The 23961-nt window shown below is 44.1% G+C and overlaps 1 protein-coding gene across 5 annotated transcripts in view; it reads right to left on the reverse strand.

The window, feature by feature from the left end:
• Positions 1–22711, reverse strand: part of MTSS1 (MTSS I-BAR domain containing 1) — a 139039-nt gene extending 116328 nt beyond the window's left edge. For all 5 annotated transcript variants that reach the window (XM_068396295.1, XM_068396293.1, XM_068396292.1 and 2 more), the window contains exons 1-3: positions 21995–22711; positions 5941–6002; positions 2847–2920 (exon numbers count right to left, since the gene is read on the reverse strand). In XM_068396295.1, the coding sequence (XP_068252396.1) occupies positions 2847–2920; positions 5941–6002; positions 21995–22066 (208 nt within the window). In that variant the 5' untranslated portion in view covers positions 22067–22711. The remainder of the gene's footprint in view (positions 1–2846; positions 2921–5940; positions 6003–21994) is intronic.
• Positions 22712–23961: the final 1250 nt, after the last annotated feature.

The raw sequence follows: 23961 nt of genomic DNA on the forward strand, positions 1-23961 counted from the left end.
ACTTCACATTCATCAGGGCTTTTCCTACCTCGAAAACTACAACGTGAGGAAAATACAGCAAAGTACAGGTTATTCAACTCATCCAACCATAGGCTTTACCATAGGCAGAGCTCCAATTATGCCCTCTATTTGAGCTCTAAATGGGAATGTGAAGCTAAACATCATTACTGTTGCAGAACTAGAAGGAATTAAAGGACATAGAAAGAAAGATGCACCAAAAGGGAAAAGCCAGTGTTTGGGAACAGCGGTAATGGCACACAAGGCAGAGAAAGATCAGCTGGAACAAGGACTGGAGTTGATGGAAATAAGGTCTCATACTTCAACACTTGATATCTGCAAAGGTAATTATCTCCTCTTGCATGTGTGTGGACATGTACATCCATGTAAACACTTTTTCTTCTTTCAAAGCTAATCCTGATGCAAACAGATTAGAGTAGCCACATAGTGCTTCTGCTGACTGATAAAATGCTTTCATCAGCTACGCCAGTGGGTCTTAAAAATAACAGGCCACTTTCTGTAAAACTATAAGCAATTACAAATAAAATGCAGCACCCAGCTTCACAACACTTCAGCCATCCTACAAACTGTCCCTCCAGAACAGGCATCTGCTTCAGCATTTTCATATACAGCTCCCAGAAGAAGCATTTGGCTCACGCAATGATAAACAAGTCTTATGATTTAAAATACACCAACTCTCCCTGCCTTTATCATGGAAAGTGCTATGCAAGTCTTGCACATCCCCAGAAGCTGCACGTGAACTTTGCTGACTTTGGTTAACCGGTTAACTGCGAACTCTCTAAACAGTGTGAAGCATAGCCAGATGTTTGATTAGACAATCAAATACATGATTTTATAAACTGGATAAGTAACAGGCAAAATTCAACAAAGAATTGTTCCAAGTTAGATAACTCCTCGAAGGGAAAACTGGGAGCCCATTAAAATCCCCACATCACAAAATAAAAACGCTAAGTTTGTTTAGTTTTGTTTTCTGAATATGGTTGTTTATACTAGTGGCAAAACACATTTTTATGAAATTGTGCCCTAGGAAGTCACAGGGAGTTTTGCCATCGTCTTCAATGGGGCCAGGATTTTATCCCTGTCCACAGCAAGCTAGAAGGATTTGTATTTGTTAAAGGACCAACATGCAACCTCAGAGATGCTCCAAGGCAATAGACATATCTAAATACTTCAATGGGCACGAGTGGAAGTTGGGTTGGGAGGCAGATCAGAACCACCAACTAGCTTGGAATTTTGATTCTTTGCCCAGAACATCACTTTCTAAAAATAAAAACAAAATTTCCTTCTATCCTTTCAGTCAGGGAAGGCAGAAAGACAGAACAGAGGAGCCATACAAATTTGGCAGGCCTGGATTTACAGAGCTCCTTTTGTAAAGGATGTGTTCGAAGAGATAAGAGACAAGACACGACGCTTGTTGGACATAGTCCAAATAACACAGCAGAAAGTGCAAAAAACCACACAAACCATTTCTGTCGGAAAGCAGGAGAGTTTCAGTCATCCTGATATCTGAATGCAAGTTCTATAAGCCTGCCAGCACAGCCAGAAGACAAGACAGGTCTCAAGGATTTTTGTAAGGTTTACTTTGTTTTCCGTTTGGGAGAGGGAGAAGAAATAGAAGAGAGCATGCTTGAAGGAAAGACATGTTAGAAATCCATGTTAAGTTCTGCCTTGGGTCTCATCCTCAGTTTATTCCACTTTCTGGAGTGTTTATTATTTTACATGAGTAGATTACCCATAATTTACAGAAGGTATTCATATAATTAGGAACTTCTTATCAGAATGTAAATATTAGCTTTAAAAAGGAAAAAAAAAATTGTTCCCTCTTGTCATTCTATGCTTTTACGCTTGCTCCAGCAGCTGCTACTGCTCCTGTTAGCCAGAAATGGAGGGAAACGAAAGTCTGGCTGAGCTTGCACACTGCTAATGGAAACACACACTCATCATGTTAGCAGTATTACTTTCTTACTCTCCAAGTCAAATGCCAATGACACATTAGGACTTAAAAAAAAAGTTACAAAACCTCTAAGGTTAGAGGTGACCAAAAGCCACTCAGCTGTGATATATGCACTTCAGATTTGTTCTTCGGTAACACAGCCTGGGGACGCAGCGACCATGAGAAGCGCCCTATGCCTCCAAGGACATCCCCATGCAATGCCTTGGTCACTGGGTATCCAACACCAGAGAGAAGCAGCCTTTTGTTTCCTTCCAACTCAGCAGCCCGGAAGGATTGCCAGCTGCACTGTTTTGGCCTCCATACTCACCAACAAGCTTAGACTGTTATCCAGAGAAGCCCACAGCCCAGGAAAATTAATTTTGACCAGTAATGTCAGACTTAAGGAAGAAGAAGGACAAGCAAAGACTTTCCTCAAAGATACAAGTACAGGCTGCTGTCATCATTATCTGCAGACCTCAAAGGCCATAGCATCAGCTGGTAATCAGCTCTATCTTCAGTAGCCCTACACTTATTTATACCAGCTGAATATCAAGCCTTTTACATTTACTTAAGGTACAGAAGCATCAGTGAATAGAGATTTCAGTAAATCTTGCTTTCTAAAATATTATTCATCAACATATAATTCAAATGGTAATTAAGAAGTGTTCACATGGTTGATGACACATTTAAATTACAGGTTTCCAGCATTTTTTTTTGGTAAAGAAAAGATTACTTCCTTTTTCACATGCCACTTTTTCAAAGTGCAAGTCCATCTAACAGATGTCTCACAGATCTGCTCGTCAATGTAACAAGTTAGACTTTTTTTTTTTAATTACAACAAATGGTATAAACGACACAGCATTCTGTTAAACTCAATATTGACACATCTGCTTACCACGTGTATTAGTAGCCATGTCAGCCACTTTCTGAAAGGCATCCAAAAAGGCAGCAGCTGCTACTACTGTAGTCCTGAAATGCATACAGATAACAAAACATTAGCAATGTCTCATTGCTGCCTATTTAATTATTGCCAAAAACATTTAGGCTTATAAAGAATACCACTGTGAACTTGCAGAGGCCACAAAAAATATCCTCTTTTATATCTGAATTTAGCCTTTTCCCTCCTTCATTTCTTAATCCCTTCCTTGCTTTGTGTTAGCTCTATGGACTTGGAGGCAGCCATGCTAATTCCGTGCTGTGAATTGCACGGGACAGGTGCCATTTCAAAAGAGCACAGCCATCCCCCTTCTAGCTGATTTCCTCTGATGAACTAGTATTAAGCAGTCAAACATGAAAAACAAATCTAACACACATTATATTGCACCCATTAGTGTACAAATTACAGGCACTGCTATTTCCAGGGAACATGTATATTTTAAGAATAAGCATGCAGGACCTTCCTTTTTTCTAAGATCCTGGCCAAACACTTTCCTGAATTTCTTATCTGAGGGGCATGAGCATCCCTTGAAACAGCAAATAGCAACTTCCTGGAAATCAGACTGGTCTGGAGTTCTTGGGCAAATAGGAAAGAGGAAAAAGAAAAAAAAAATCTCCACTTCAAAAAAAAACCAAAAAAAACCCCAAAAAACCCAAACCAAACAAAAACACTTTCTGATCCAGTGCTCCTCCAAGCAGGTCCCTTCCTGAGAGGTACACCAGCAATCTTGGAGACTCCACAGTCCAGACTGTCAACCTCACTAGCCCCATCACCCTACAGACTTGGAAAGCACAGACCACACGTCTGTTCAAGTGGGCAGCAAACGTGAGTTACAATTTTCTGAACACGTTTGTTCTACATAAGCAGGCCCTGGAGCCCTGAACACCTCAGGTCAGTACCAGATTTTTGATGGTTTATAGTCTGGTTGACCCAATTTAAGTGAAAGTAGGCCAGGGCTCTACAGGTAAAGCGCAGCTGTGCCCTCTCCACAGTTACCTCGTGGTTCTGTTTCTGCACATCTTTTCTACCAATAACTCAGACTTCCTCTCTTAATGGTAACACTCAGCCTCTCCAAGCAAAATTCTGAAGGAGGACCATCAACGCCACTTTGTTTCAAGAGCTCCTTGCTACCCTCAAAAAACCTGCGAGACCTGCAGGGAAGCTGATCCTCGGCCAAAAAGACCACAGGACTACTTAATTAGATCAGATTTTATGCAAGTCTCACTCCAAATATGCTCAAGATACAGAGGACATAACTGGCAGCATAGTAAATGGCCTACCGACAGCACAAAAGATTTGAACACAAAAAAAACGGGCTTGAGAAGACCAACCAAATGCATAAGGACTCTCCACATGCCCAGCAAATTAAAGGAAGGGCAAAAAACCCCTGACAGCTAGCCAGCAATATTGAGCCCTGGAACCAGATAAATCTTTTCTGGGATTTTCCTTAACAGTGTTTGTGTTCTTCATCTTCCAGACTTGTGGGTCATGCCGTTATTTGTGTACCATGTTGTTAATTATTAATTATATCGCTAATAACAAAGTTCCATTTCTGCAGTAACAAGATCCAGGAAGATCTGGCTCTAGCTCAGATGACATCTGCCGTCCTTTATCAGAGCACACAGAAATGAACCAGAGGCAAAAGGCTCACATTTGCTAGAAATGAACAGCAAATCCTCAAACACAGGCTTTCAAGCTGCCTGCTTGCATGTTCCTGTAGCTAGAAAAGCACTACACTGATTGACTGCAACACCACAGGACTGGGAAATAAACAAAACTATCCCTCATGCCTTCCCAGAAGGCCGGTGTTTAAAGAGTACAAAGGGCTAGGAAAGTTCTCAATTTCCCTTCTTTCTATACTTCCTCTGCTTCTTCCACGTTCACTCAACATGACATGACTGCTGGAAAAGGAAAAACCACATGCAAGTGTTTTATTTTAGGCACAGTGTGGCAGAACAGCATATTCCAGCTGTTTAGGGCAAATGAGCCTAAACTCTAGCTTCTTCAGGAATGGTTCACAACACAACACAGAACCACAAAACAGACTGCCAATAACCATACCTGTTTCTACTGCTGCTTCTGCTGTGAGAAAAAACCCGCTGATGCTCTGGAGAGCACAGCAGAGACTAATTTGGGGAGAGTTGTGAAGAAATGGAGCTTGGACTCATATTAGCAGAAACAGCTTTTACAAGTGAATGAATTTTAGAGGTAGCAGAATTGATCTGAGTATGATACATATGGCACTTATTAAGTAATTCAGAATGCCATTTGTAAAGTATACACCAATAACATAAGTTTTAATAATCACCAATAAATGATCCAGCATAGAAATTCCCTTCGTTTTTAAGGCAGAAAAAAGTGCTGTTAAGACTACCAAAGACTCTCTAATATTTTGAGCCCTCTTCTAATATAAACCTGCTGTATTCTAACCTAATAAAAAGGACAACATAGGGCTAACTCCAATGTGTGTTCACTAAACAACAATAAACTATCTTTCCAATTTTCCATCAGAAGCCATGAAATTTACAGAATCACAGAATCACAGAATGTTAGGGATTGGAAGGGACCTCGAAAGATCATCTAGTCCAATCCCCCTGCCGGGGCAGGATTGCCTAGACCATATCACACAGGAACGCGTCCAGGCGGGTTTTGAATGTCTCCAGAGAAGGAGACTCCACAACCTCTCTGGGCAGCCTGTTCCAGTGTTCGGTCACCCTCACCGTAAAGAAGTTTTTCCTCATATTTATGTGGAACCTCCTGTGTTCCAGCTTGCACCCATTGCCCCTTGTCCTGTCAAGGGATGGCACTGAGAAGAGCCTGGCTCCATCCTCCTATGTTTATTATGCACAGCTGGTGGGAGATTTTGTGTTTTCCTAAATAAATTAAAACAGCAGTATGTGGAAAAATTACATACATGGGTGTTGACTACAAAACATGCACAGTTTTACTAGGACATGCTTAGCAAATTATCCTTGCAGAAGCTACATTTAATCTTAATGTTTGCACACACAAGGAACTGTAGGGGATCTTGACTGTGTAACACAAAACTTACCGAAGCTGAGACTGTAGTTTCCCAGCTTTATTTATAAAATCTTCCCACACTGGGTAACTTCCCTGCAAGAAAAACAAAACACAATAATGAATACTTGATTGGAGCATTCTGGTTCTGATACTCCAGATCAAATGAAACTAGAAGTAAAGCAATAACTAAGACTTTACTAAATTCTAATTCATTAACACCAAAACAAATTTTCCCAGCAACTTCCCTCTCACCAGTCTCTCAGACACCAGTCCCAAGGAGATGGGACGTCAACTGGTTCTGAATCCAGATGTAGCAGTAGGTCCTCTGAGGATGCTTTACAGATTTTCCAAATAGAAACACTGGGGGAGAAGAGGGATTTCAACTAAAGCAGATAAAAGAAACACCTTTTTTTTTTCAGATGGATACAGCAAAACCAAACCTATGAGAAGTAAGGTGCTAGGATACTGCAACACGTACAGAGAAGCTCCCAAAACCAAAAGGCAGGATCCCAGTTGTTCTTCTTTACAAATGGATTCTCTGTGTCAATACCAGGTTCCCATCCTCTTTTTAAAAAAATACAATAAAATAATTTTAAAAGCCTTTAAAATAAATATCTGAGTTGACCAAGAGACGTCCTCAAACACTGTCTCAAGGTAACTCAGCAATTGGGCAGGGAAAAGGCACAGTGGCCCTAGGAGAACAAACTTTCCAACAGCTGCCCTATAACTGCAAGACCTGCTTCCAAAACAGTCCCGAATGACCTTGGAGCTGATTTCTGAATTGGAGCTGATAAAGCAGCATGGCATTGAGTGTATGCAAAGTCTCTAAGAAGGCTTAATTCTTCTTAACTTCAAGTTTCCTGTAAACTTTTTCCCCATATTTTTAAATTGTGTTGAAAGCCCAGGTTTTAATTTAGAATACAGACGCCAAATGTTCTTGCAAGTTCTGATCTTTATTTTCCAAAGTTAAAAAAAAAAAGGTGCTGATTTTTATGGTTAAAAAACCCCACCATCCTTTTTAGACCAAAAAAAGGTTAACTTACTCTCTGCAGAGCAAGTGCAGATTTTCTGTTAACAGCAAAAACCGTGGTAGAAAGAAACCTCAAAATTTCCCTTTGATTGGAGTCTAGAGAGTAAAATAAAATATCCCTGCTTCCTTTAATAAAGGTATAAGACTTGCTGTTACCAGAGCAACGACACAATAAAACCCAGATAAGGCAGATCCTCAAGGCTAACATTACCCCAGCTCTGACTGGAAGAGGTTGCAAGCAAGTGCAGTTGCTTGTAGCAAACTTGATCCACCCTGATAAAACTGGGCTGCTTTCTGCAAGTAAAACAAAATCCATGGCCCACACTGCCATGACAGGCTGCGTCTTGTCTGGCGCAAAGACAGCCCCTTCCCCAAAAGCTGACAGCCAAATTCTAGCTCCTCAGTACACCCTGGCAAGGCAGCTCCCCAGCATTCACTGGGAAGCCTATTGGTACTCTACATATTTTTCAGCAAGGCTTGCGGGTTTTTTGCTGAAAGGAAAAAAAAAAAAAAAAAGAACGAACCTAAAAAACCCCAATGTAAAACAGGTGTTCATAGAACCTCATTATACCTACACACAAGGGAGCCAGTGGAAAATGGAGAAGGGGAAAGAGAAAATAGCAGTTATCTGGGTGGTGAGATCTAGAATATAAAGTGCTTAGTGCTAAGCAAAAACCGTCAGACCTTTAAAAATGAAAGAAACCCACCGATTATTTGAAAGAGGAAAAAAATGCTATTACCTTAAACCTATTAGTCTACTGAAATCCCCTACTCCGAATCCCATCTCTCAACATTTGCCTTCATGCTGTATATGCATTATGCATGTGTATGCCAGGAGCCCTGAAAGCCCTGACAATTAACAGCAGGGCCTAAGGCTTTACTGAATTCTCAAGCAAAACGCAAGCAGAGGATACCAAAGCAGCCTGATTATGTTTCCATCTCGGTGGTGTATTATCCAGCTAAACGTGCCTGATGGCACGCAGGAGATTGACACCAGCCTTGCGTTTAGCTGCTTCACAGGGAAGATACTCCTCAGTGTCTCCAAACACTCCTCCAAAACACAGCTCAGAAAGAAAACACCTACCCTTTTTTTTGTGGCCAGGCTGGCCACAAAGCAAGCAAAATTGGAATAGTCACCAAGCATTTCCATGACTATTTATTCTTTGTCTTTAAAAATGTTGTTCTCTTCAAGCCAAGCCTACTTAAATAAGCTGTAACAGCTCACTTAAATTGTTTGGTGTATTTGTTTGGTTGAAATCAACACACTTTCTACACCTGGGCACTCCTGCACTGGCAAAGAGCACTTGATCTCATTTTGAACAGTAGAAAAACGCAGCATTTTTTTAAATGTCATTGAATTAATAATTTGGGTGGTGTTTTTTGTTGGTTTGTGGGGTTTTTTTTGCAATTGTTAAAGAAAACACTTCAGCAGTTTTGCACCAGTGGCATGAATTCCTGCATTATCTGCTCAGCTTGCGGTATCTTGATCTGTTTTCTGCAACTCTGAATTCTCTCTAAACTCAGCTGAAAATTAAGAGGAGTATATTTTATCTGTGTTGCAGTAGAATTTGCTTTTACTTTTCCCTGATGAAGCCACGTCCGCAAGCTCGTCTCTCTCGGTAACACACAACTCAAGTCTCGGACATAAAATCTGTCATCCCTTTGAGCTTTTCCACAAAACACTTCCACCACCACAACCCTGCTGAAACCAAAACCCCCTTGATCCCTACCTACAGCAGAAGTGCACAACGCCTACCACTTCACAGGACCTAATAACTGGGGTTTTACCCTATCTCCAGCACTTAGGAAGCAAGGAAGCCATTTAGTGATGCTTGTGGGGACAAACCAGGGAGATGACTGAGGAATCAAACTAGTGCTGTAAATACTGCAAGGCTCCAGCACCCTGGGGAGCAGCTCCTTCTCCAAGACCTCTTCGCGTGCCACCTTGAGCACGGCAGCCCCGCTGTCACTCTTGTGTTTCACCTCCACGGTTGCAATAATAGTTCTTGCTTTTGTCAAAGAGGCCGTCAAGAGAAATGTTAACGGTGGAAACCACACACTACACGAGCCATAAAACTTCACCCTTGATTCAACATGTATTACTTTCTCAATTTAAACACAAAGAAACAGCAGGTGGAATTTGACATCTTTGTCTAAGAACTGCTTTTGAAACATAACCCGCTCTTGAAGAGTCATAACACAGTATTTTTAAATGCTGTCTCTCCCAGAGCTTCCTCTGCAATGTCAGATTTTAACCAGCTAATAAAGGAAATGAATTTTCCCCCTTTAAATGTCAGGGTTACTCAGGTCCCGGCGTTATCTGTGAAAGCAGCAGGTCTCTTCCACCTCCAGCCCTGCTCAGAGAAGAGCCGCTACAGGAATCAGGGTCGCAAATCCTCTTTTTAGCTCCTCATGGGTTAAAATAGAAATCAGTTACGGTGTGGGTTTGTTTAAATGGTTTTCTTGAAAATTGTTAACGGTTTAATCCGGAGACTATTTCCCCCAAAATAACTTTGAGCCCAATTATTTCTTCACCATCAGATGAAGAAATTGGCCGTGTTTTCCATGAAATGGGTGTTTCACCATTACCGTACAGCACTCCATGGCATCAAGTCCCCTCGAGCGGCTCAGCGGGGCCCAGCCCTCGGCTGCTCGCCCGCCCACCCATCAGGGCATGTCACCAGTAAGCCATAACATGCCATTATCCTCCCCTATTGCTTAATTAGTCGGTTTATAGGTGATTAGTCACCTGATCCCAGGGCCCAGCTCCAGCTAATCTATGCTGAAGGCAGGCAAGGAAACACCTTTCCGCCTCAGGGCCGAAAAACAAAATGGTGCCTCGTGCCTGTCACCCAAGTAGCCAGTCTGCAATTAGGGACATGAAACAACTTTCCCTCAGGGACAGGCACCACAACAAGTGTTTGAAAGGCACCAGGCTGAGCCAGCAAAACACCTGCAAGTGCCAGACACCAACACCCAGGCCTGCCAGCGGCTGGCCGGTGTCCTCCATAGCCACAGCTCCTGGGGACAGGTCCTCCCTGCCTGCCACTGGGACGGGAAGGAGAAGGGCATCTCTTCACTCAGTGAAATCCCATCCAAAACCCAGACCCACAGACATGGGGATGGGAAGGAAAGGGGCATCTCTTCACTCAGTGAAATCCCATCCGAAACCCAGACCCATGGACATGGGCAGATGTTTTAATTTTTGTCTTCCTCATCATTCAACATATTTTAATTGGCAATCAATTTCACCTTCCCCAGGCGAGCCTGGTTTGCTCATGACAGTAACTAGTACGTGATTTCCTTGTCTTTGTCTGAACCCATGAGCTTTTTCATCTTATTTTCTGCCCCATCCCGTTGAGGAAGAGGAGTGAGAGAGTGGCTGGGTGGGCACCTGGCAGCTGGCCAAGGAAGAGCGGGCAATGCTCACTAACAGGCAGCTTTGGAAGGAGCATTGAACCCTGGATGGATGAAGAACCCTGGTTTTTTATTTTTGTGAACCAGTACAGCCACCCTACACAAACACAACTCTACAAGAGATTTATTGAAGTTTGTTTTTCCCTTTCTTTCGGGCCAGCAATCCTGCAGTAGGAGTGAGAAGAGACCCAGACAAGAAACTCAGCAATTTCTCAATAAAGGAAGGGTAGACTTGCAGCAAAGCATCATATGTACTGAAGTCATTGATTACATCTAATGGCAAGAACAGGAACCGAGATTGTTGTACTTATTTAAGATTACAACTTGAGTATCAGCAGTCTTGACAGTTTAAAACTGTTCTGTCACTTCTTCTGCTAAGAAGTTATGATTCTTCTTTTTCCATTAAAAGACACTTTCCTTAATAATTTATTTTCATGCACCCCAACTCCCACAGACAAGACGCATCACATCATCTAAAACCCCTTGACATCGTTCTTTTAAGTGCTTTCATTTATCAGAAAGGCTTTTCAGTCCTATTATCAGGTCTTGCTGGGACACTGAGTACAAAGGCAGCAGAAACAGTTCTGTATCTTGTTCACAGCAACAACCCCTCTAAACTTTCGGGGCTGGGGGAAAGAGACAGAGAGCTGCTCTACAGTAAAGCAAATTCAGAACCTAATTTTGGCTGTTCCAGCTAAAGAGGCAGGACAGAAAGGGACCGCGTGGGCAGTGCCTTGGTTTTATCTCACCGGTTATCAAAGCAAGAGCTGTATGCCTTCCAGAAGAGTACTGAACAATGACTATCTGCAGACTTCAATAAAATTGAAAAAACACTACACAGGCTACAGGAGTTAGGACTTCTCCACCTCAGTGTAGTCGTTCAGCTATGACCAGCTAAAAAGTTGAGTCCCGAACACATCACTGTTATCAAGCTTCATGCCCTAGTAACACATCCAAATGCCATACATCTATCTTTGGAACAAAAATGGCAACTTTGCTCCTGCACATGTCCTCCTACCCCTCCAAAGTAAATTATGCCAAAAACAAAAGATTTGTTTATATAGTTTTATCAGATATCAGAATCACAAGGATTATTATGAATGTCTCGTTTCTGTGGCATTCACTACACTACCTCCAAGTAGCAAAGAGACTTTATTGTGCTAGACACCACACAAAGTCACAGATGTTACACATAAAGAACGGCCTGCATAAGCAAGTACGGTTTGCACAAAGAGACTATCACTTTTCCAAGGGGCCTTCAACAGGCAAAACCAGGAAAAACTGAAGGGGAAGGGGACAGGAAAACAATGACAGCCTGAAAAAAAAGGGTTCCAGACACAAATGTCTCAACACATGGGAAGATGCAAGGGTTGACAATTAGTTTCCCTTCCCAGCTAACATCTGGCACTGGAAGTTTTTCCTCTTTTCTAAAAGAATCAGTAGTCAACTGGGGAAAAGGGCACTCGGCCAGCCACAACTGCAAGAGTTACAAAGCGCTACCAAATGCTAATACCTTCCTCTGTGCAATCCACAGATGCAGCCAAGTCGATGACTCATGAATACGACTGCCTAGTCCTTTAATAAGCCACAAAAGCTCCTGCAACACACAGGTGAGCAGAGAATGAACATCATCTTACACAAAGTTCACAATTGCTCTTCTCCATCAAAAAAATTCTGCTTGTTCACTTTGCCTCTTCCTCGGTTAAAAATAAAAAATTCAAGACCCTGTCTCATGAGAAACCTCATGCAAGTTTCTAAGCTGCATCTATTTCCCAATCACTCACCAGAAGAGTCTCAATCTTTAAACAGAATGAAACATAAATTTTGCTGCTAAGACAGACTTCACTCTTTATGAAGATGCAGAGGTGTACACAACACCTATTTCATTACTTCTTTGGTTTCATTTACCTCATTTCAAATATACAGAACCATAGAATGGTTTAGGTTGGAAGGGACCTTTAAAGATCATCTAGTCCAACCCCCCTGCCATGGGTAGGGACATCTTTCACTAGATCAGGTTGCTCTAAGCCCCATCCAAACTGAACATGAACACTTTCAATGATGGAGCATCCAAAACTTCTCTGGACAACCTATTTCACTGCCTCACCATCATCATAGTAAAAAAAAAAAATTGTTCCTTATGTCCAGTCTAAACCTACCCTTTATATCTACCCCCTATTTCTTAAATTCAAAACCAGAACTGAATCAACAAAGTTCCAATACTGATTTCAAGAGCATCCCATAGACTGATGTTGTCCATCATCTGTTTTCCAGTGGTGCAGGACAAGAAACAATCAGTTTTACTTGCAGCAGAGAAGTTCCAGGTTGGAAAATCCATCCAAGTATAAGACCAGTTAACAGGTAACTCTGAAAGGTCAGGGTGCATCCTTTCACTGGAACTCTTTAAGGAAGAGAAACACATTTATATAGAGGTCTTCTAGGAAAGCGTAGTAGTTCCATAAGGCAAGCAAAGGGGCTACCTGACTGCAAAGTCCCTTCTGCCTTTCTAAGCTAAAGGTATTGCCGTGCACAGCGGAAGTTTGAGCTTAGCTCTAGCAGCAAAAGGGACTCTCAACTCATGCAGAATGCTTGCTGGGCCAGGAATGAAAAGTCATCAACAGCAAAAGACGAGACATGAACTTCGCAGGATTTCACAGCAAGAGCTGAACACACGTGATACTGAATGGAGTAGACAGGTACAAACTCAGGGTTCAAGAGATTATAGGGCATGCAAGTGAAAGTAAAAACATGTCAAAGATCAGATTAAGATGTCATTTAACCTGTAACTACCCTTCAGGAAAGAATGCAGGGGTAATTGAAATCAAAGTCTTGTATCCGTACATCTATTTCCATTATTTCTGCCACTTGTTTAGGGAATGCCAGGGTTAGAAATGAGTTTCTCTCAGCATGCACAGTATAAACAGGCATGCCAAGCTTTGCTTTCACAAGGTGATACATTATCACAAAACTGCAAATTAAGCAAACACTCCTGAAGACGTCTCATACACTATTAAAAAAAACTGTCAATGAGATATTTCTTCTATGCATCACAGAACCACTCATTTAGTATTTTCAAAATTGTTTGATTTTCAGTCTACACAGAGCATAAGGACATTGAGTAAAACAGATAATGGCCTAATATCTTGAGAAAGTCAAGACCAAAATCCAGTCAGGAAAGTCCAGAACAGCGTAATCACCCCACTGGGGAAAAACACACATGGATATCAGTTATTTCTATATTGTCAAACCACCTGAAGAACTCTAAAGAATGCCCAGTTCCCTGGGCACTGAAATGCAGCACTTCTTAGCAAGAACACATGTGTTTATTAGACCTCACTAACCATTTAAAGGGGGCGGGAACCTAAGTCTGGTACTCTTCTGTTGTTAGAGCTCTAGAGTCTTTAATTTGTATTATAATAAAGCCTGCACCGTGCTAGCCCATATTTAAACATCCCCAGTGGAGGATGGCAGCTGCCCCATGGTTGTGCCTTCAGTTTGTAGTACAGCAAGGACCTGTGAAAACTCATCCTCCTTGGCTGCTGCACAGCATTCTGGCTTACAACCCAACTCATGGTCCCTACTGATGTAGCAAGGAGGACCACGTCAAATCTGTACCGTCCGCAGCCCAGTTTCATAGGTTGTAAGACAAAGAAACTCAGCTCCAAAGCAGCCAATTCATGGTTTAAATCCAAGATTGGGTAATTAGCAAACAAAAGTTATACTATGAGAAAATACATCACGCATAAACATACAGTCTCTCCCTCTCTAAACACAGGAAGTTATTCACAAGGAGGGGGGGGGAACAACTAGCCACAGCTTCTAGAGACCTTTTATCCCATGTTGCATTAGAAAAGCTAGACATTAAGTAGTCTTCCAGAGGAAGCATTTAGTTCCACATTCTTCCCTGCAGGTCTAAACAAGTTTGCAAGCCTGAATAGCAGATTTCTCCTCAGAGACTCATCAATACTGCCTCTCATCCACTCAATCATTAAGTGGCCACTGTGCATACTCAGCAGCTATTTTCTAAACCCACAATATTTCAGCTGGATCAAAACAAAGATAATTAAAATATCAGGAGGCATTCATTCAAGTTAATGCCTACACAGGACAGCCTCAAGCCAACAGCCCTGTGGCTGGTAACGCCACCAACACCACTGGGTTCTCATCACTTCTTCCCAAGCAAGGAGAAACCTTCATTTTTGAGCATTCATTGCTTGATCTCAACACAATCTCCATCACACAAGCAGTCAAAACAATCTCCAGGACCCAAGAAGTGGCAGTATCTATTGCCAAAGTACCCACAAGCGTTTGAGTTGACCACAGAAGTATCTCACTGGGGAAAAGGCAGCAGCCAGGTAGCAAAGTTTTTAGTGCTTTATGCACTTTGGCTCTCGCCAGACAGTAACATGCAACTATGCTTGTCACAGGCTACTTTCTCTCCTTTTCACTCATGAGAAGAGAAACAATCACTTTCAAGCTCCAAGTTAAGACACTTGCTTCACTCGTGGACAATGAGCAACCATGAGGTTTCCTCATGGATGATTTTGTTCGGAGGCATCTCATCACAAATAAAGCTTTCTTAACAAAAAATCCCAAATTAAGCCACTAAACAAAGGGCTTCAGAGACACTACAAAGCACATATGTGACTTACATGGCAAAAAAAAAATCTCATGCTTGGGTGGGAAGCATGGTGGCAGTTTATGTGGAAGATAAAAATGGGAACAAATCTGAACCTTTTTGTACCATGAACCAAATGTCTCTAATTACACACTCATTGCTAGCATTGCACACACCAACACAAGTTCATTCCTGCAAGTGTCCTTTTTAAAAATATCGAAGGTGATTTCTTAAACGATCTTTGTACACCAGCCAGCATCCTAGAATTAAAATGAACTACACAATACATATGGTTGTTGACCAGAAGAGTGAAAAATACAGAGCTCACACAGCCTCACAAGACAGACGGCCAAATTCTTCACGATCTACCAGGCTATGGTGAAGATGCTCCAGACTTCTCCACTAAGAAACTGGAATGTCCTGTAATTTCAGTTACAGGAGAGGAGTTCAAGACACTTGTGTGAGAGTTGATCAGTTATTTGTAGATCAGTGCCTGCAAACACTGGGTTATCACAGGGAGGGAACAGCAATACATCTTAAGCAGTAACAACAAAGTGGTACTTATATGTGGATAGAAACGTGTATTATACTGGGAGCTTAAAAACCATCCCCTCATTAACTCCATGCTCTACATGCTCTCAATTCCTTCTTGTCCTAGGGGAAAGGAGTAGAAGTCACTGAACCTGCAGCCATAGCTTGCCTTTCTGTAAAATGGGAGCCATTCTTTGGAGCTAAGTCACACACAGAGCACTTTGAAGATGAAAGCTGCTATGGTCTTAACCACAAAGCTACCAGACATTTTGTCTCCAATCCTTCAAAACATCTCAACATTCAAACTATCTCATAGCCCAGCAGGAAGGAGTCAATCAATGTCCTTAAAGGTCAGCACAGATGCCAGTGAACAGGGCAGTGCTTGGCACCTTGCAGCATCAGGACAGACATAATTTTGAATTGGAAAACATACACTTGAAGAGGGAAATGCATTTCTATAGTAGCTGCTTTGTGGTACTAACTCAAGCCCCATCTGTACCGACCTTTGCATGCTCTGAAGTAGACCAAAAAACCTTTTTGGATACAGTTCCTATTCTGCTCTCTGCCATGTAATGCTTTCTGCTCGTCTTCAAGACCACACTGTCTCTGAGTAGATCATGAACCTTAAAGATGTTTTTCAGAAGCTGACAACACACAGGCTGTTAAGCAGAAGATGCTGTTCACAGATTCACAGGAATAGTCCATCAACTGTAGCAACTTCTGTACTTTGGAAGAAACCACAGCAAAAAAAGCTTGTTTTTTTTAGGTATTTTATATCAAAGATTTTGGTCCAGCTCGTGCACACTCAGAACTGAGGAAGGAAGCACCAAACTCACCCGAATATCACCCTCTGTTAGGTATTAACCAGTGCTGAGCCTGTAATTACACAGACTTCTTGTCCTCCAACATTTGTTCAGTCAATTGTGTTTCATGCAGCACTGCACAACTCCTACCACACTTACAACCTCGCAAACCCTATTATGCAGCCCTTGGCGCCCAGCCAGATCCAAAAGGAGTACTCTTAGAAGACATTAAAAATCCTTGCCCTAGGTATGCCACAGAATAAGCCAGCCTTGTACTCACTTAACGTAGTGAACGCTCGGCAGTTTGCATGAATTCTTAACACTCACACAAGAGTATTTGGATCAAGAAAGAACATGTCCCTAAAAAATAAATGATTTGTGAATAAGTACATTCCCAGCTATGCCCTGTTGCTTGAACCCCAGTATTTAAACAGGCATGCAGCAGTTCTCTTCCTGCACCATCATTCAGCTTCGCTGCACGTCAATCCCTCCCCCTCCGAGATGTTTACAGAGAGATATTGCAGCTGCTTTCAGTGTACACAAACCAACCATTTGGGCAAGCAGGTTTTGGGAGGCAGTGGGGGTACGAAATCAGTGCAGCCAGCTAAGCCCAAAATAACTTGTTGGTAAAACCTTTAAGAAAAAAGATAATTGGGAAGAAAAGCTGCATAGAGCAGAAATGAATTCATTTCACGCTTTTTGGGGAAGAAGAGACATTGATTTGCTAGGTTTGGAACGAATCAGTTGCCCCAAAGACTTTCACGCAAGTGACATGCCAGTGCAACACAGCAAGCGTGGGAAAGCGAGGACAGAGATGCCCTTTCCTCTCCAAGCCTGTACCTGTCTGTTGCACGTGAAACATTTGTGTTTCCTTACAATAGTTATCATCCTTAACAGCTGGACTGAAACTAGACCTTAAAATCATTGAACTGAATATTCCTAATCCTTACAGAGATCACACGCTTCGAATAAAGTACAGCTGCAGAAGAGATGTCGTATTGTAACATGTCAAGGTAAAACAAATTTGCCCAGATTCTCCGATACACACAGGCTGTCCCTCGGATTAGTGCAAATGCAGAGGACCTGCAGCTGTACTTGCCATAGTAACTGTCTCAGCATTTCTATTTGTTCCAACAAATATTTTTTTTCCCACTCAGTTTACATTATTTGTGTGAACAGCACAAGGCCATCCCTCACAAGCAAAACAGGTCTACTTAACAAATGGCTCTTAATCCACCCCCCGTGCTCCATCTTTCACAAAAAGTAAGATTAAAATCCTGCTTCCCACCGGTCACTTCCTAACAGGAGATAAGAGGCTGCAAAAACATAAATGTTTCTCATGCCCACATGTTCATGTCTTTCTCTTCTGCTTTGACCAAGAGCTTTTCATGGCTGAAGGCAAAGGTGCACCACCTTCTCGTCCAAGAGTCCCAGAAGCAGCAATGGAGTGAAGGGAAGGGTTCACCTCCTTTATAGTATTAGAGATTATTACAAAAAGCAAAAGGTTGATTTTACTGAGTTTTCAGCTAAACGACTATAAATAAGGTACATACACTTAAAATAAAAGAATCTAAAATTTTCTAAAAATTTCACTCCTCCTTTGGGAACCTTGTTTTTGTTCACCAACAGGACGACGTTTGCAGTCCCCCTCACACCTGCACGTCCTTCACATGCAGGGAGATGAGTGAGACCAATTGGTAATCTGCATCAGACCCATAAAACTGTAGTAAATCCTCCCACTTGGTATAAATGAAGTCACAAACAACCTATGTTTGTTCAACTGCTCTTTAGTCATCTTCCCCGCCATGCCCACCCCAAGGATGTCAGGTGCCGTACACACATAGCAAGCCCCTGCCCTGCCAAAACACACGCTGGCAGAAGAGGGGAGACAAATAAAGAACATGCAAAAAGGAAAAGAACTGGCATCAAGCAAGTGATGAACTACAAACACCACCAGTTTCAAATTTTTCAGAGGTGTTCTCTTGTTTTCCTTTTTCCTTCGAGACAGCAGAGAACAATGTAATTAAAAGGAACATAAAATCAAGACTCAGAAGGCAAAGCAGCATTAAAGAGAATCTGCTCTGCATAAGACAAGATCTTTTGAAACCCATCCACAACAGGTCCTCCCAAAAATTATCTGCACTGATTTGCTTTGCACTACAAGAAATATTGAAATTAACAGCACATTACAGCATCTCATTTCTCAATTGCCAGAAATGAGTTACAAACCATTCAGATCAAATATTCCCATCCCACAGGGAGCTACAGCTACTTCAAAGAGAAACCGCACAGCGTTCGAATGCAGCACACAAAACTACTCCTCCGAGGGGACATACATGTTTTATATTTTCTTTTATAAACTTTGATTGCTTTGAAAAAGATCTTGCATAAGAGGATAACAAATTATAAAGTGACTTGTAGCCAGTGATGTATTGTAGGAAATATCAGGGCTGTGACAATGGACCAGAACTTAAGGATGGGATGGGCAGACTTTTTCCCACCTTTAAGATTCTTTAATCTGTTCTTGAAATCTCAAAGCATCGAAGCCCAATTCTAAAGCACAACAGCCAAGTACAATTCCCATTGTGGACTTCCCACAAACAACCCTGTCACCATGTACACCACATACTACTCAACAAATGTGACCCTTGTTTTGCATGGAAGGCATGGACTTCCCTTGCCAGAAGACTGAAGTTCCAGATGTATGTTAAAGTGCTATATGAATGGGATGTTTATTATCCATTCTTATATTTAACTCAATAACATCATTTCTCTAAATCACTTAGCTTTACGCTGAATTATTTTGAGTTTGTTTTGTTGAGTGTTAACCACAAAATTATTTTTGGTAGAGCATGGAGAGAAATTTGGGGTTTTTGGAGAAAATATTAAAGGCAGTTCAAGAGACCTCAGCCAGCGAGACATAACCTTGCTATCAAAAAATGTGATGCGTTAATCACGCTGGCATATATTGCTGTCATTATGTTTCAATGTTAACACAGTACAGAGGCAAATGGAAACATTCACATCACTCAGGATTATAATTCCAGTTTCTGTCACCTTGTCGAAATCAAGGAGAGCTCAAAATTAACAACAGGTACACCTGAGCTAGATCTGTGTTAGTGTGAACAAAGAGGAAAATCAGTCCATGCGTGCTGTATCTTCATCACCTCGGCTGCAGCACCCATCTGCATCAACTGGCAAGACTTCAGAGTTAATTTTAATACGCTGCTGATTAACCCTACCATCTTTACAACTATGTTTAAGGCAGAGCAATACATATGATAAAAAGAACCTGCAAATTATTTAGTTTAAAAAAAAAGAGGTGGATGCTGCAGCAAACCCCTCAGCACTGCAGGGCATGTGGGGCCTTGATGCAGCCTGCAATGAGAAACAGGCACAGATAGAGCACTTGGGTATGTGTGGGCAGGCTCCCAGATTCTGCCAGAAGCCTGCCCACACAGACCTGACTACGTGAAGCAGCACTTAAAACGCTCATTTTTCACTTTACTACTAAATGTATGACGAGTTGAAAGGTTCTGGTTAGCTGTCAAAAAATAGCTACTTTTGCTTCGGCATTGTCACGATCCTTTGTGCACAATTCACAAAGAACCTTAGTGCACTTCATCAGCTGTACGGCATTCGCTGCATCAAACTGAACTACAGCTAAAAATTATTTGCTCCACCTGTGCTAAATAACAAGCAGATTTTGTAAACTGTAACAACCACCAGGCTGCTAAAGACCTGCTGTGATTCCTTCAAACCTCCCCCCCCCCAATCCCAGTAATTGCCAGTTCACAAAACAGGTTCCACTACTACGGTGGATTAAGAAAAAAAATATTCACACCTGTGCCCATCTCCATAAGCTCATGTCAACATGCTTCTGACGAGCCGCATTCCCATGCAAGTAACAATGTGTACAGAAAAAAAAATAAACCCACACAGCAAAGGCCCATTTGCTTAAGAGCAAGAAAAAAAAAAATCAAATACATCATTTATGGGAAGAAGCAGAGAATAAACATACTCAGTGTCCCTCCGTGCTGAAACCCAAAACCGCACCTCATCTGGAACAAACATCTCCTGCCTGTTCCCTGCACAGCCCACTTAAATGATTCCAGGATTTGTGGACGCTTCCTGCTTTTTGGGGGGCTTGCTGTTTTATTTTAAAGGGCAGTTGTTATTAAAAATACAAGGGGGCCGAGAGCCCCAGGAACAGCACGGCCAGGACTGCAGCATTGTCTTGACAGATACACACAGACACACACTCCCCCTCCTCTCCGCAATGTGCCTGCTCTTGACAAGCCGTGCTTTTAATTAAATGTCTCCTAAGATCTGTTGAGAGGAAAGCACATATGAACCCTTGCCAAAAAAAACAACTTCTAATGCAAACAGCTTCTCCACCCCCCCAAAAAATACACTAGAAGCCATTCACCTCTGCCAGGCTCCCTCCTAGAGCAGACCCTGTCCTCCTCCACCACTACTTGGCAGCTCTTTCTCCTGCAGCCCTCCCTGCTCATCACCGATTAAAACACCCAAAGAAATCCCATGCCCCTGGCTGGGAGAAATGAAGCGCGCACGGTTGCTGCCTTTAAATTACTGCAGTCCCCCCATTCTCCAATGCATCCCTCAACATCTCCCGACCACCGCGTCCTTCCCAGCTGGCCCTGGGAGGAAGACAAGCTGCCCTTGTCCAGGGGAACACTGCAGTATTCTGCAGTAGGGCCGCGCACCGGAGGCTGGGCGCCTCGAGCCCTGGGCTTTGGGGGAAGCATGACTGGCAGAACACAGCAACGCTTTTACGCTATTTACTTCCACAAGCGAAGGGCAGGAGGCAACGGCTCGTCCAAAGAAACCCCTGCCGAAGTGCCCTTGGCTGCCAAGGAGAGATTGGGAGCATCTCTCTCACAGGGACCCTCTGGCAGAAGGGGTGAGCGCAGCCTAAGATTTCTGGTGGCTGGCAGAGAGGAGAGATCCAGCAACTTGAGACCTTCGCATTCATGAACAGAAAGAAGCAAATACCACCTCCGTGAGCACGCACAGCGTGAAAATAATACCACAGAACCGACCGAGCAGCAATTTTAATCCAGGCACGCATCAACTTTTGAGCATCTCCAGGCTGAGATTTTTTTCTCCCATCGCGCCCACCAGCATGGCACAGCAATCGCTCCATCGCCCTGCCCAGCCCCACCCCACGCATGGACATGCACCGTGCCCATCTCCTCCACACGACGCTTCCGCCTCGCTGCATTTATTCTGCTGGCCATCTGACAGCCCAAAACAACAACAACAACAAAAAAAAGAAGGTGGAGGAGAAGAAAAAAAAAGATTAAAAAAAAGAAAGAGGCAGGTTTGGAAAGCGCTGACCCTGGTGCAGGATAACAGCTTGCATGTTTGAACAGGAGAGACACAGCCAAGAGGGAGGGAGGGAAGAAGTCCTGCGAGCAACTCGCAAGCCCCAAACCACGGGGGCGAAGCATTTCCAAGGAGCCCCTTGCCAGGCTGCTTCCACCACACAGCATTTGGGGCAGGGTCCCCCGCAGAGCAGCCCAGGGCTGGAGGGGAGGTCACCCCGCCACCACCACCGCCCCCCGGTGCGGCTGCACCTCACGGTGGGCAGCTCTGCCGGGCCAGGTGGGGAGAGGTTTCCTCTCACCTGGGTCCCCCCGCCTAAGACCCTTCAGTCTCTTACCTTCATGTCGCTGATGATGGTCTGGAAGAGCCCTCCGAGCGCACTACATTCCTTCTCTATCACAGCCTCCATTTTCCTCGCTCGAGCACACCGGAGGAGCCAGAAACTGCTGCAATTTCACTACTAAGCTGAAGAAAAATTAACACCCCAGTTTCGCACCTCACGGGGAAAAAAAAAAAAAAGAGGGGAGGGCAAACAAGCCGATGTAGGCAACAAGGGGGGAAAAAAAAACCCAACACACCTGAACCCCTATCTACCTACACCTCTAAAAATTTTAAAATGGGGGGAAAAAAAACAAAATCCAGCGCTACCGGCGCCTCTCTCCTACACAGAGCTCCCCGCCCCGCTGAGGAGCGCCCGGGGACGCAGAGCCGAGCGGGCACCGTCCTCCCACGCACGGGCGGCCACCAAACCCATCTCTGCGCACAACGGCCCCGGCCGCAGCCCCTGCGGTGGCCCCGACCAGCCGCCCCGGCCCCCCGGCACGGCGACGCGCTCAGGGCAGCGGGAGCCCGCAGCCCGCCAGCTCCGCGGCGCTGGGCAGATGCGCACGCACACCCCACAAAAAAAATAAGGTTAAAAAAAAAATATATATATATATCTCTATAAAAAGAGATGCGATTGCGCGTTAAGCCGCTCCAAGGGGCGCAGCCGAGGGGGGTCCCTGCCAGCCCCGGCGGAGCGGGCTATAGCAACCGCACCAAACCGCTGCCTGCCCTCCCCGGCAAACAGCCTGCCCGCCCCGGCCCGCGCTGCGCCCGCCCACGCGGAACGCCCCGCCCCCCCCGCCGCGTCACCAGCGCGGCCGCTGATTGGTGGCCGGTACGGCGGGTTGGCGCGTCGCTGCCGGCGCGCGCTGCCGGGGCGCGAGCGGAGCCTGGCGGGGGCGCAGGCGGCGGGGCCGGCGGGAGCCGGGGGGAGCCGGGTGCCGCCCCTCGGGGGCCAGCGCCGCCCGCAGCGTCTGGCACTCGGCGGAGAAACTGGTTTACTGGTGACATTCACCGAAATTGCCAAAATTCGTCTGTTACCGGTGAAAAACCTCTGCCCACCGGTTGGGAACACCGGAGCTGAACAAGCAGCGGCAGGTACAGCCCTGGCGTGGCACAGCCGACAGGTTGTGTGGGGCTGCTTGTTCATCCTGTCCCACAAATGCAAAAGGATATTTAAGGGTGTTAGCGTTAAGTTGTATAAAACACAGTTTTTTAAAGTAATTCCGTTTTCACATTGTGCCAAATTTTGCAAAACGTTGCGATCACAGTGGTGTATTTATACACACACAGAGGCTACGGCTCACGTCCTGCGAACACCGATGCGTGCGCTTGCCCTAGGGCCGTTAGCAGCATATGGTAAATGCGCAGGGGGTCCCTCGGACTCTCCATTGCGCTGGTATTAAGCACGTGCACGTGTGTTTCAGGGAGCTGAGGCCCGAAGATCGGGGAGCTGCGCTCCTGGGGAAGCAGGCTGTATCGCCAGGCGATTTCATGAGAGCCAGATGTAGAACCAGGAAAGGTAAGTATGGAAGAATAAGCCTTAGACCTTGAAGTGAGGGGCAGGGTGGGTCTGTCTGCATATATATGTACACACACAACCATGATTGAGAGGGAAGTTTAGAAATTTGAGTTATGAAAATCAAAATTCACCATACAAGCTCGGCCTGAGAAGAGCCAGTGTGTGCGCCATCACGTTTTGCTTTATTTCTGCCAGTATCTAGGTACGTGCACGTGACTGCTGACATTCTCCGTGTTAATTTAGCATCGAAGGAAAAGGCTGGACAGGTGCCCTGCCTCCAGCCTGGCCGTGGCAGCACAGGCTGCCGCACCACAGCAGTTTCCCCTCTGCTTTTCCCCACTTCACTGCAGGGAGGAAACACCCACCCAGGCATGACCGAGCGATTCATTTTGTGGCTGTATATGACCCTTTCTCCCAACGATGAGTCCAGCAAATGTCCCCAGCCGCTTGTGCTAACA

Source organism: Nyctibius grandis, chromosome 3, assembly GCF_013368605.1.
Source record: "Nyctibius grandis isolate bNycGra1 chromosome 3, bNycGra1.pri, whole genome shotgun sequence".
In the NCBI taxonomy this organism is placed as follows: domain Eukaryota; kingdom Metazoa; phylum Chordata; class Aves; order Nyctibiiformes; family Nyctibiidae; genus Nyctibius; species Nyctibius grandis.